The sequence below is a fragment of the Myxocyprinus asiaticus genome, chromosome 4, assembly GCF_019703515.2.
Source record: "Myxocyprinus asiaticus isolate MX2 ecotype Aquarium Trade chromosome 4, UBuf_Myxa_2, whole genome shotgun sequence".
In the NCBI taxonomy this organism is placed as follows: Eukaryota; Metazoa; Chordata; class Actinopteri; order Cypriniformes; family Catostomidae; genus Myxocyprinus; species Myxocyprinus asiaticus.
Window position 1 is genome coordinate 7,553,119 of NC_059347.1, and position 13,965 is coordinate 7,567,083.

Here is a 13,965-nt window from a genome sequence, read left to right on the forward strand (position 1 = left end):
ACATGTTGAGCAGGCATGGGACAATGATCAGATAGATAGATTTATAATGTATAATTTTATTTTAACATGGTTGGCAGTGATTGGATGATGTTGGCCATTACTTTGAATCAGAATTAATTATGCTAAGTTCTGACTGGTAAAATGCTTCAACATTTGCTATCACTTGTTTGTTTGACAGTGCAAAGAGAGAACACTGAGATTGTCTTGACAAAGTAGAAAAAAAAACCCATTGTAACATAAGTCAAATCAAGTCAAATAACTTTCATTTGTGTATTTCCCAATACACATTGTTCCAAAGCAGCTTTACAGAAAATTAGCTGTAATATCTGTAATTCTCAACAACATAAATAACCAAAACTCCTGGACACATGATAAACAATTTGATAAAACAAAAATCTGACTTTTTTTTATAGCTTGGTATTAGTTAAAATATGTCCAAATATCCAAATGTCCAAATCAATTTTTAGGAAAACTATTTTCTCGAGAAAATTATTATTATTATTATTATTATGCTTGTTTATTATGTGCTACTAATTACAAATCAAAAAGGGAAAATGCACACAGCAGTCATGCTCGGGTCACAGGAGGTTAAATTTAACAGGCTCCATGTTCACCAGAGGTGACTTCGCACAAATCACAACCATCAACCAGCTACAACAAAACAACAACAACAATAGTCATAAGAATTAAACCGATATAATTTTTTTTAATAACAATTATTATGTTTCTCCATAATTTCCCTTGTCTTGACCAAACATACATCATTTATTCAAGCACAAGGGTTTATTGGTTTTCCACACAATTTTGTACTATATAATTTTGAGTTAGTCGTACTCGAAGCCAGTTTAAAAAACAGAGATATTTGAGTTATTATTCCAAAATGTGACATTTCAAGTACTGTTTAAATAGGACCATTTGATTGTTTTTAATTAATGACAACTTTAGGGTTTAGAGAGTGACAGTAACTTAATTAAAACTAGTAAGAATAGTAAAAAATTAAGCTTAAGTTGAGTCATCTATTTTTATTTTATTTTATCTGAGATAACTAAGCAAAACAAAGGAGTCTGCTGTTTTATTCCAAAAAGTGTTATTTCCACCATCACCATTTCCACCGTTTGTTTTGTACTGGAAATGATCTTTGTTTGTTCAGAAAAATACTAAAAGTACAAAGTAGGAAAAAGTACTCAAAGTACACTTCATTTCAAAGCATCTGATCAGAGTTTTATGAGTTCTGAGAGGAAGAGAGACACATGTGAAGCAGAAATCAGTGTGTTAGACAGCAAGGAATAATTTAGCTGTGTTCTAAAAGGAAGGAAATATAAGGGATCTATATGCTGACAAACTTGACCATGCAAGCACTAACCTTGACTTAACAAACACAAAAGGATAGCCATGTATGGAAACATTTATCCTTTACTATGTTAATACAAGCTCAACACCCCCCCCCCCCCAAAGGGACCAAGGGTCACTCAAGAAAATGGTGCTATAACTCTTTAAAATGTAATAACAATGAATGGGGACATGCAAATGGGCAAACATTAAAAAAATAATTCTTTCTTTTTTCACACTAAACAGTCAAATCTGAAATAATGAGACTGTACATAGCACACTAATGGCACCGTTTCTCAAAGACCCACAAAAAGGCCCTGGGGTGCCATTCAGATCTTGAACACATTTATTGCTATTTATTTGTACCTTTATCTGTCCAACAGACAGTAAAAGGATGTTAACCAGAGAATTGGTAGATATAAGGTTGCCCTTTGAGCAGCTTTGTAGCAGAGCATTAATGTAGTGTCTGATTATTAATTCTTGCTACGAATTCAGTTACTAAGCATTGGGAAGAATAAACAGTGCAATATTTTTGGAAGAGAAAAATTTTCTTGGAACAGCTTTTCCCAGCAGCTTCTGAAGTCTTCCTTTAATGTGAGAAAAGGGGATCCTTTCAAATATGATGTTGAAATCAGAGCACTGTTTAGAGTGCAAGAACAGACATGTTTTTGTGTCCAGTCTCCTTATGCAAAAGGGGTTTTCTTCTTATAGAGGAACCATGTCATATGATAGAAGCCAACAAAGGGTGAATTCAATCAGATGTTCATGTCGATCTGTCTCACTCCCTGTAATAATGAATTTTACATACAACCCCAATTCCGAAAAAGTTGGGACAGTATGAAAAATGCTAATAAAAACAAAAAGGAGTGATTTGTAAAATATTCACCATTTGCTATATTGAAAGCACTACAACCACAAATGATCAAATGATATGATGTTTTTTTTAAATGTACAGTAATTTCAAATCTGATGATTGCAACACACTCCAAAACAGTTGGGTCAGTTGAGTGTTTACCACTGTAAAACATCACCATTTCTTCTAATAACACTTATTAAGCATTTAACAAACTGAAGACACAAGTTTGTTAAGTTTAAAAAATGGAATTTTCCCCCCATTCATCCATTATGCAGGTCTTCAGCTGCACAATTGTACGGGGTCTTCGTTGCCGTATTGTGCGCACCATAATGCGACACACATTCTCAATTGGAGATGGTCAGGACTGCAGGCAGACCAATCTAGCACCACCATGCTCTGCTTATTCAGACAGAATGTGGTTTGAAGTTGTCCTGCTGAAAATTCCAGGACGTCCCTGGAAAAGACGGTGCAGGATGGCAGTATATGCTGCTCCAAAATTTTTACATATCTGTCTGCATTAATGGTGCCCTCACAGATGTGCGAGTTACCCATGTAATGGGCACTGACACACCCCTGGCCCATACAGACACTGGCTTTTGGACCTGACGCTGATATCAGCGTGGATGGTCCTTTTCCTCTTTGGCCCGGAGAACACGACGGCTATGTCTTTCAAAAGTTTGAAATGTGGACTCATCAGACCAAAAAACACGGTTCCACTGTTCTACTTTTCATCTAAGATGAGACCGAACCCAGAGAAGTCAGCAGCGCTTCTGGACAGTGTTGATGTATGGCTTCTGCTTTGCATGGTAATGTTTTAACTTGCATCTGTGGATGCAGCGGCGAGTGGTGTTGACTAACAAAGGTTTACTAAAGTTACCCCAGTCCCATGTTCATGATATCCATTACAGATGAATGATGTTTTTTAAGACAGTGATGTCTGAGGGATCAGAGATCACGTGCATTCAGAAGTGGTTTTCGTCTTGCCCTTTACGCACTGAGATTTGACCAGATTCCTTGAATCTTTTAACTATATTGTGCACTGTGGAGTGTGAAATGCCCCAAATCCTTCCAATTTGTATTTGGGTAACATTGTTCTCAAAGTGCTGGATTATTTGCTGAAGCATCTGTTGGCAAATTGACAAGTCTCAGTTGATCCTTGCTCTTGAAGGACTAGGCTCTTTTTGGAGGCTCCCTAGATACAATGACACAGTTGCCTCACCTGTTTAAAATCTCCTGTTTCACATTGCCTTGTTATTTTAACTCGTCAAATTGCCCTTCTCAACTTTTTTGGAGCGTGTTGCAGTTATCTGATTTGAAATTACTATACATTAAAAAAAAAATAAAAAAATGAAATTCACAAGGTAAAACATCATATATTGTGTAGTTGTGGTGCTTTCAATTTAGCAAAGGGTGAATATAATTTACAAATCATTTTTGGTTTTATTAGCATTTTTCAAACTGTCCCAACTTTTTTGGAATTGGGGTTGTAGAATGTTCTAAAATGTCATTATGTGGTGTCCAATAGAAGAACAAAGTAACTTTCTTTCCTTTCTTTTAAATAAAAAAATAAAACATTCTTCCCTTCAACCAAATTTGCAATTCTTCTAAAATTGTAAGCATCTTTCTTTCATTAACAGTCCCATTAAAAAGAGGAGTTTATTTTAACTGAGTTAGCAGGTCATATTCTGTTATGTTTTAGGAAGCGCAGAAATAAAAGAAAAAAGACCTTTCACAAGTCAAAACGGAAGGTGGCAGAGGTAGTTTTGGAACAGAGGGAAATGGTGATATTTTCTCTCTGCACTTTTTTTTCCCTCTGCAAATCAGTCAGCATTATAGCCACAGTTTTTATCCCTGTATGTCCACATGGCAAAGAAGCATTTAGCTCCTTCTGCTGGTGTCTGTGTGTATTAGTGTGGGCAGTGACAGTCACCTATAACATACTGAAGACTCTCCAGGGTTCTTCTTTAAAGGGATAGTTCACACAAAAATAAAAATACTCTCATCATTTATTCATCCTCATACCATCCCAGATGTGTATGACTTTCTTTCTTCTGCTGAACACAAAGATTTTTAGAAGAATATCTCAGCTCTGTAGATCCATACAATGCAAGTGAATGGTGATCAGACATTTGTAGCTCCAAAAATCACATAAAGAAAACATAAAAGAAATCTAAAAACTCCAGTGGTCAAATCAGTATCTTCAGAAGCAATATAATGGGTGTGGGTGAGAAACAGATAAAAATAGAAGTCCTTTTTTTTTTTTTTAAATCTCCACTTTCAATATCACTTTCACATCTGACCGTAACGTGGTGCCTGTTGAGTACAGAGCAGAGATATTTTTCTAAAAATCTTAGTTTTTGTTCAGCTGAAGAAAGTAAGTAAAGGCTCATTTATACTTACTGGGCAAACATGCTTTGCTTAGTTTGCCAACAAATGATGATGAAATGCAGTGACGTTTATGCTCTGCCAATGTGTTCGTTTGGAGATATTTCTTTTGTTCATGCACATCTCTGAAATTCTTGACCTAGGAGAACTCAGCTGGTCGAAGAGCGTTGTTGATTGGTTAAAACTAACCGTGGGTGTGGTTTGGAAGTTTTTTTATTTACAATCACACGTGCCAACTGAGGAGTTGTTACCTAGCTTACTGTCGTTAAAATGGATAACTTTGAAGCCCGTCTCTCAGAGATTGTGAAGAATACTTTTTTACATGATTTGCCACATAAACTCTACAAAGACAGCACGGCCACGACAAATGAGTGGAGAGAGACTGGAGTTTTTAAAAGTGCAAGGAGCCGTGACAAGTTTAATAAAGCAAAGATGTGACACAGCGCTAAAAGCGGTGGTCCATGGAGTATTGGCTTCACTCGTGGCTGGATCAGTACGTTAAACACCCTGACATCACCCTAAACAAACTACATTTGAAACAATGTTGCGAGTTGTATAAACCTTTAAAGGAATATTTCAACCAAAAATGATAATTCTCAGAGCTCGTGTACAATGTGTGAATGTGCACATAGTGTGTGTTTAGTGCTGTGTGCATTTTGGTCTATTTCTCAGCAAAACCTATTGTATTGCTTCAAAAAGCATGGGTTAAACCACTAGAGTCAAATTTCCTGTTTGGAGCTTGGAAGTGTTGGACTCCATTGACTTGAAATGTATGGATGTAAACACATCATTCACCTATGAAAATATCTTCATTTGTGTTCCACAATAGAAAACAAGTCTTATGAGTTTCAGATGGCATGACAGTGAGCACATTTTTGGGTGAGCTATCCCATTAAGTCTGAATTAGAAATTTATATGAATTACATAGCACAAATAGAAGAATGAAAGGGACAACCTTAGCTGACATCTTACAGGTACAAAGTACAGCTTGAAGACATTTTAAGTAGTAAAAGGAACCAGACGAATATTATGTCTTGTGTCATTTATGAATATTAATAATTATGTCTTACCATATATAACATATCATTTTACATTTTATGCATTTGGCAGACACTTTTATCTAAAATAAGTCATTTTACGAACCTATGATCTTGGCGCTGCTAGTTGATCTAAAGGAACTTGAATATCCATATAGTATTCTAAATTCGAAATATTTGATTAATGTAACATTCAATTTAGAGAGCAAATAACAATATTAATGTATTCTACTATTGCAACTACAAAGAAAAATACAAAACCACAAAGATTGTTAACATTTCACGGCTCCAAACAAGTTTATTTTGAGATAGTCCCATTTTATAATAAATACTTTTTAATAAAAGGGATATATAAGTGATCAATCAGCTAAAACTGTGAGTAGTAAATACGCTTAGATCATATGATACATTCATATCCATATGACACAACATATTAGTGTTCAAAAACTATTCTTTGTCGAAACTTTATTAAATCATTTGAACCAGCGAAAAAACTTATTTCAATAGCCAAAACACAATTACAACTAAATGGGTTGGCAATTTCCACAAAAAAGTACAAAATTAAAGAAAAATATTTGTTTGATCATACTCCTTACAATAACGTTTGTCATTGTTGAGCTTGACGAATGCAGTCAACACTACAATTTTTGTAGAGAAAATGGAAAATGAAGTAGAAAGGGCCCACATAAAAGGGTCTTCAGCTGGTTTGATGAAGTGGCCACATTGTGTTGAAATTCAGCTTCTGGAATGAATGCTGTTAATCTAAAATGACTGTATATGCCATATATTGAATTGTATTACAGAGAACAAAAACAATACTTTGAATGACTTCTTGACCAGGACAGTAACCGAAAGCTTGAAGTGTTGAGTTAGAAAGCGTAAAATATAGTTACACTGTGCAGACATTAATACATTCCGCAATATACAGCACAATAAGTTTGAATTTGTAGGGTTTGTAATGACACATTTCATTTGATGACTCTCTAAATGAATTAAACTTTGAAATAAAATGTCATCAGTACCTCCAAACATTCAAAACTTAAACTTTCTATCTTAGCTCGACACATTATGGACCATTTCACATTGCAGGGTTTATGAACTTATAAAACTGAAAGATTATGCCTATAATTTGAAATTAACAGAAATTTATTTTCCCTGATCATATAGTAACACCAACCAATTTTATGAGTGAACAGCCATTATTTCGGAACATTGACCTAAAACTAAAATAACTAACCCATCTCCACCTAAATTTACATTTCAATTAAATTAAACTCAGCTGATTAAAAACTTTTCCCTGTGGCAAATTTAAACGGATTCAGACACCTGCTAAAATATCTACCAGACACTGAATCAATGGCTGAATCAACACCTTAGAACATTCATATAAAACACAGACTTTATAGAAAACACTTGTTGGTGTAACATGAATAAACCCGCGCCGCCTGTACATTTCGCTACTTATAACATAATGACCTGGCAAGCCTTTACAGACATTACTTAAGTGGCAAGACAAAGTATGTGAACCCTTTGTAATTACCAACAATGATGCATAAATTTGTCTTAAAATCTAGTTTGATCTTCATCTGTTACAATAATGAACAAACACAATCTGTTTTAACTAATAACACACAAATTATTGTATTGTTCTTGTACATATTGAATAAATCATTCAAAAATTCACAGTGTAGGTTGGAAAAAAGTATGTGAACCCCTAGGCCAATGACATCAACAAAAGCTAATTAGAGAAAGGGTTACAAAGTTATCTCGAAGAGCTTAGATATTCTTCTGTCCACAGTTAGACAAATTGTCCATAAATGGAGACAGTTTAGTACTGTGGCTACTCTCTCTAGAAGTGGCCGTCAAGCCAAGCCAAGATGACTCAAAGGGCACACCGCAGAATGATAAATGAAGTAAAAAAGAACCCTAGAATGACAGCTAAAGACTTGAAGGAATCATTGGAACTGGTTAACATCTCTGTTTATGAGCTTTCCAACAAAAACTTTGCTGCACACCTGAAGTTTGTCAAAGACCACCTTGACACAATGCTACTGGGAAAATGTTTTGTGGACAGATGAAACTAAGGCTGAATTGTTTGGGAAGAACATGGAGCACTACATATGGCATAAAAAGTGCATAGCATACCAACATGAAAACATAACCCCAGCAGTGAAGTACGTTGGTGGGAGCATCATGATTTAGGGCTGCTTTGCTGCATTGGGGCCTGGACTGCTTGCCAACATAGAGGGAAAAATGAATTCCCAAGTTTATCAAGATATCCTATAGGATAATATCAGGGTGGCTGTGTGCCAGCTGAAGCAGGATAATGACCCTAAACACTGAAGTAATTCCACTCCAGAATGGCTTCCAAACAAGAAAATCGAGTGGCCCAGTCAGAGCCCAGACCTTAACCCAATAGAGATGCTGTGGAATGACTTCAAGAGAGCCATTCACACCAGACATCCTAAGAATATGGCTGACTTGAAGCAGTTCTGTAAGGAAGAATAGTCGAAAATTCCTTCTGAGCATTGTGCAGGTCTAATCCGCAGCTCCTGGAAACGCTTGGTTAAGTTAATGCTGCCAAAGGAGGATCGACCAGTTATTAAGTCCAAGGGTTTACATACTTTTTCCACAGCACTGTGAATGTTTAATAGTATGCGTTCAATAAAGACATGAAAGATTATAATTGATTGTGCGTTGTTAAGCACATTGTGTTTGTCTATACTTGTGACTTTGAAGATGAGATCACATTTTATGACCAATTAATGCAGCAAACCAGCTAATTCCAAAGGGTTCACATACATTTTCTTGCCACTGTATATTAACTGATCCAAACTTCTGAGTGTTTTTCAATCATGAAAAACATTCATCCACCTCATTCAATTATTTATTTTCTATTAATGTAATACTCAAAAAGAGGTGTGTTTTTATTCAAAATGGACTGAAATTATCTCGTTATGTGTCCTTAAAGAGTAGAGTTGAAAATCACAGCTGTAGAAGGACAGATCCATAGTGCAATCTGCAGTGGAGCGATGACACCCAACACTGAATCTGACAGGCACTGGTGAACGCTGCGTTTCAATACAAACTCTCTTCAATGTCAATACCTAAAGGAGTGGGCACGTGGTTCAATGAGCACGCTCAGGCTGCCCTATGTCCACAGTGACGTTGATGTAGAGTGGTGCTCTTTGGACAGACAGAACCTTGTAGGAACAGGAATTCAAACCATCCATCTTCCATGTCCGAGGAGTTCGGCGTAAAAGATGCATCCTGCGTCAGTAAAAACAAGGAGTCAAGTGCCATGCTCAAAATATGGATCACTTTAGTTACTCTAACAAATATTTACATTTTCAATGATGTGACAATGATTATTTTTGTCGAGATCTATAGATTTATTAAAAAATACATTAAAAATGCAATTCATTATAAATTAACATTATAAGTGAACTGGACCACGAACTAAAAACTGTTTATCGCTTCTGTGATTTCGGTTTAAACACATAAATGCCTTTGTGTCTCATTTTAAAAGTCTGTCGATGCACTATTTCTGTGCTGTATTTGTAGTGTAAGCAAGGCGTTAGTTGTCTAATTGTACAAACTCACTCAACGTTTCAGTTATCCAAGATTGTATTGTGGCTGTCCTGGACAAGTAGACAACCGTTAATGTTGAACCCTAGACTGTTTCATAGTCAGTCAGATTCTTAAAAATATAAGATGATCCATTTTTTGACGTGGCAAGGTTAGATCAGGTTGTGAAATGACCAAGAAAACCGCATGATAATTAGGGATGGGACAATATACAGAATTTCGAAATATCTGGAACGAAAATAAATGATGACCGACATTGTTTTCTGTCCATATGATAATAAATTAAATGGTCTGTCAAACATCAAAATCTCTCGGTCACTTTTCTTCAATATTCACAGAGTTTGCACAAGGTCTTTGAAGTGCTTTAAGTATTTGAATTTAGCTATTACAACTCGACTTTCATTGAATAATGTGAATAATGTGTAACATCCTTTCTGTTATTTAAAGACTTTTAGTTGTTAAAAGTAAAAAGAAACATTAATTCTAATCACACAGCATGGATGCAGTAAAGAAACTGCCACCTCCCCTCATTAATGTGTACTGAACCGAAACACTTCTGTGCAAGACGCTCATTGAACTGCCACTATCCTTAGAGGCAGTACAATTTTAGCACTTGTTATTAGGATGGGCATGAGTACTCGAGTACTCGGACGTGGCAGCAATGATCGATCATGAAAACGATGATCGATGGTGATCATGCATGATGTGACTTTTCACTTAATTCAAAATTCAGTGACAATTACCCAATAACTAAACACACACGTGTCAAAGAGGGTGCTTATTTTTAATTTTGAGGTTGATTACGTTGTGATTTTGAGGGGTACATTGATTGTCAGAGACATCTCATAGCAACTAAACGTATATACGATGCTTCTATGCTATTGTTACAAGAATCAAAACAAAGAGAGTGTAATTAACCATGTTTTGAACACTTGTCTCTGCAAAACGTTTGCTAAACACGTTTTATGATCATTTAATGTAAGAACTTTGACTCATTAAATGGATATTATTCAATAAAAGTGAATGTTTGTCACTGAATGTAAACCTTCCTGCCCTGGGTGCCGAAATGTTTGCGTGACGTAACACACCTGCATCTCGACAAAACGGGAGTTGAAGATTTCCGCACGAGTTTACAAGTTAGAAGTCCGACATAAGGGGGCCTGGGTAGCTCAGTGGTAAAAGACGCTGGCTACCACCCCTGGAGTTCGCTAGTTAGAATCCCAGGGCGTGCTGAGTGACTCCAGCCAGGTCTCCTAAGCAACCAAATTGGCCCGGTTGCTAGGGAAGGTAGAGTCACATGGGGTAACCTCCTCGTGGTCGCAATAATGTGGTCCGTTCTCAGTGGGGCGCGTGGTGAGTTGAGCATGGTTGCCGCGGTGGATGGCGTGAAGCCTCCACACGCCCTATGTCTCCGTGGCAGCGCGATCAACAAGCCACGTGATAAGATGCCGGGGTTGACAGTCTCAGACGCAAAGGTAACTGGGATTCGTCCTCCGCCACCCGGACTGAGGCGAATCACTACGTGACCACGAGGACTTAAAAGCACATTGGGAATTGGGCATTCCAAATTGGGAGAAAAAGGGGAAAAATCCCTAGTTTCCAAGGTGGAAATTCTGACTCTCCGAGTTGAATGGAACACTTCGTGAATCATCACAGCAATAACAATATGGAGTATTGCGGCTTCCCACAGGAGCGAACACTTGGAGACGGACGCACGCATGCTCGACGAGTACTCGAGTAATTAGTCCGAGTACACGAGTAGACAAAATGACCAAAATGACCATCCTTACTTGTTATATAAACAAATGTAAACTCAATGAAAATACTTGTAAATTGTATTTAAAAAAAATACAAATAAATTAAACAGTGACATTTCATCAATTACATAATTGTAATTGATATAATGTAATTTTTTTTTTTAAGATACAATGTGAATATAATGACAAATTATAAAATACACACTTTCACACACTATAAACTGTATATGCTATGAATCACTTTAGTACAGTGGTTCCCAGCCTGTGGTCCGCCAGAGATCATGGGGAGGGCACGGAACATCATGCGCTCTGAGATGGTCAAAGATTGATAAAATGCACAGTGCCAGTAAGACAGCATGTCAGCTTTCTCGTCTAACACAATGTGATGAACAAAATCTCAGCATTAAAAAAAAGATGTGCAAAGACCATGACACCCTGGCAACTATAGCAAAACTTCATGAAATGTCACTCAACCAACCAGAACCTCTTTGCACAACTGCATGAGGATGAAACGCATCAAACATTCTGCTGATGTCTGCTGACTGTTGCATGGCCAAGTACTTGAGTTTATTTTTCTTGGATCTTAAAAATTCATGGAATTACTGCAAAATCATAACCAAGCACTGCAAGACTGCGAAAACTTCTTAAAACTGCATACCTTGTTGAAATGATAACGCTTTATAATAAGACCATCCAACAGCTGCAGGGCTCTGCATCAGGGTGGGAAAAATACCAGTAGAAATGTGTAACAGCAAGAAATGTTGAAGTATCGTGTCTAAGGGGCCTGGGTAGCTCAGCGAACATTGACGCTCGAATCCAGGGTGTGCTGAGTGAATCCAGCCAGGTGTCCAAAGCAACCAAATTGGCCCGGTTGCTAGGGAGGGTAGAGTCACATGGGGTAAACTCCTCGTGGTCGCGATTAGTGGTTCTCGCTCTCAATGGGGCACATGGCAAGTTGTGCGTGGATTGCGGAGAGTAGCATGAGCATCCACATGCTGGGAGTCTCCGCGGTGTCATGCACAACAAGCCACGTGATAAGATGCGTGGACTGACTGTCTCAGTAGCGGAGGCGACTGAAACTTGTCCTCAGCCACCCGGATTGAGGTGAGTAACCACGCCACCACGAGGACCTACTAAGTAGTGGGAATTGGGCATTCCAAAATTGGGGAGAAAAAGGGGATTAAAAAAGAAAAAAACGTATCATGTCTATCGCAGTTATGCAAAAACCAGCCGCATAGCAATCTTTATATTTTAATCATCATATTATTTTTATTAGTTGTTATACTTTGGCGTTTTTGATTGCGCTCCCTCTATCTTGCACACACACACACACACAAACAAACAGTGCGCGGGGAGAAAGAGCGATGAGATATGATACATAAGCCCCACTTCAGTTACTGATGCCTTCACGTTTTCCTGTTGGCATCTGTTTTACCACAAAGCACGGAGAAGCGATTGCTTAAATTACCCCAGCAATTATTATATTCACATTTGTCAGCTGTTATGTATATACTGTATACACTGATCAGCCACAACATTAAAACCACCTGCCTAATATTGTGTAGGTCCCCCTCGTGCCACCAAACAGCGCCAACCCGCATCTCAGAACAGCATTCTGAGATGATATTCTTCTCACCACAATTGTACAGAGCGGTTATCTGAGTTACAGGAGACTTTGTCAGTTCGAACCAGTCTGGCCCTTCTCTGTTGACATCTCTCATCAACAAGGCATTTCCATCCACAGAACTGCCCCTCAATGGATGTTTTTTGTTTTGGCACCATTCAGAGTAAATTCTAGAGACTGTTGTGTGTGAAAATCCCAGGAGATCAGCAGCTACAGAAATACTCAAAGCCCATATGTTATCCCTTATATATACAGTGCTGTGAAAAAGTACTTCCTGATTTTTTCTATTTTTGTGTATTTTTCATACTAAATTGTTTTAGATCTTTAAACAGATATAACATAAAACAAAGGCAACCTGAGTAAATGCAAAATACAGTTTTCAAATATATATATTTTTTAATGAAGCAAAAAAGTTATCCAACACCTATATCACCCATGTGAAAAACTAACTGCCCCTTAAACTTAATAGCTGGTTGTGCCACCTTTAGCAGCAACCAAATGTTTCAGATAACTGGAGATCAGTCTTTTAAAACACTGTGGTGGAATTTTGGCCCACTCTTCTTTGCAGAACGTCTTTAGTTCAGCCACATTGGAGGGTTTGAGCATGAACTGCCTGCATAAAACTAATATAATAAATAATGATTAAGAATAAAGGTGCAGTAAGTTATTTCATTTTCTAATTGATAAATATTTAGACAAAGAAATGAATAGTATTTATTAAAAACTTTAAAAATTGTGTGTACTCGGATGTTTTGAAGACTGACAGACAAAGCTTTTTCTTTGAGAAAAAGCTGCTTTATTCTATGTAGTGCTGAGTGCACATTCATGAGTGCTCCTATGTTCAGATCATACATATTACTCGATTTATCATGATATTACCCTAAAATTGGACAATTTTACTCATGGAATAAATTAATCATGGCTGACAGCAAATAGCACATTTCTACAATGACATTGGTCACTGAGAACTTTCGCTCCAGGCAGTATTAACAACAATTTTTTTTTTTGTAATTAACATTTTTTAATTGATTTGAAGACATATAACAAAGAAAAACACAACATATATACATTGAATCAACATTTATATTGAACCACCACCATTACCCCTCCCCAATCACCAACCCCACCCTGACCCCCAACGAACACCCCTGTGGTTACATAAGAATACACACACACACACACACACACACAAAAAGAAAACAAAAAAGAAAATATAATAATCATAGATAATTCAAACTAACCTTCTCTCTCCACAGCCCCTCCCCAAGAGTCCCCCAAAAACGCTAAACAATTGCCCCATTTTCTATCAAACAAATCCTAAAACCCCAGCCTTCTACTTAACACCTCCTCGAAAGCTGCCACCCTCCCCATCTCCACACACCACTCCAG

At 37.3% G+C, this 13,965-nt stretch overlaps 1 protein-coding gene across 3 annotated transcripts in view; it reads right to left on the bottom strand.

The window, feature by feature from the left end:
- Positions 1–6,055: 6,055 nt before the first annotated feature.
- Positions 6,056–13,965, bottom strand: part of LOC127435954 (beta-1,4-galactosyltransferase 4-like) — a 40,551-nt gene continuing 32,641 nt past the window's right edge. For all 3 annotated transcript variants that reach the window (XM_051689810.1, XM_051689819.1, XM_051689803.1), the window contains one exon: positions 6,056–8,877. In XM_051689810.1, the coding sequence (XP_051545770.1) occupies positions 8,736–8,877 (142 nt within the window). In that variant the 3' untranslated portion in view covers positions 6,056–8,735. The remainder of the gene's footprint in view (positions 8,878–13,965) is intronic.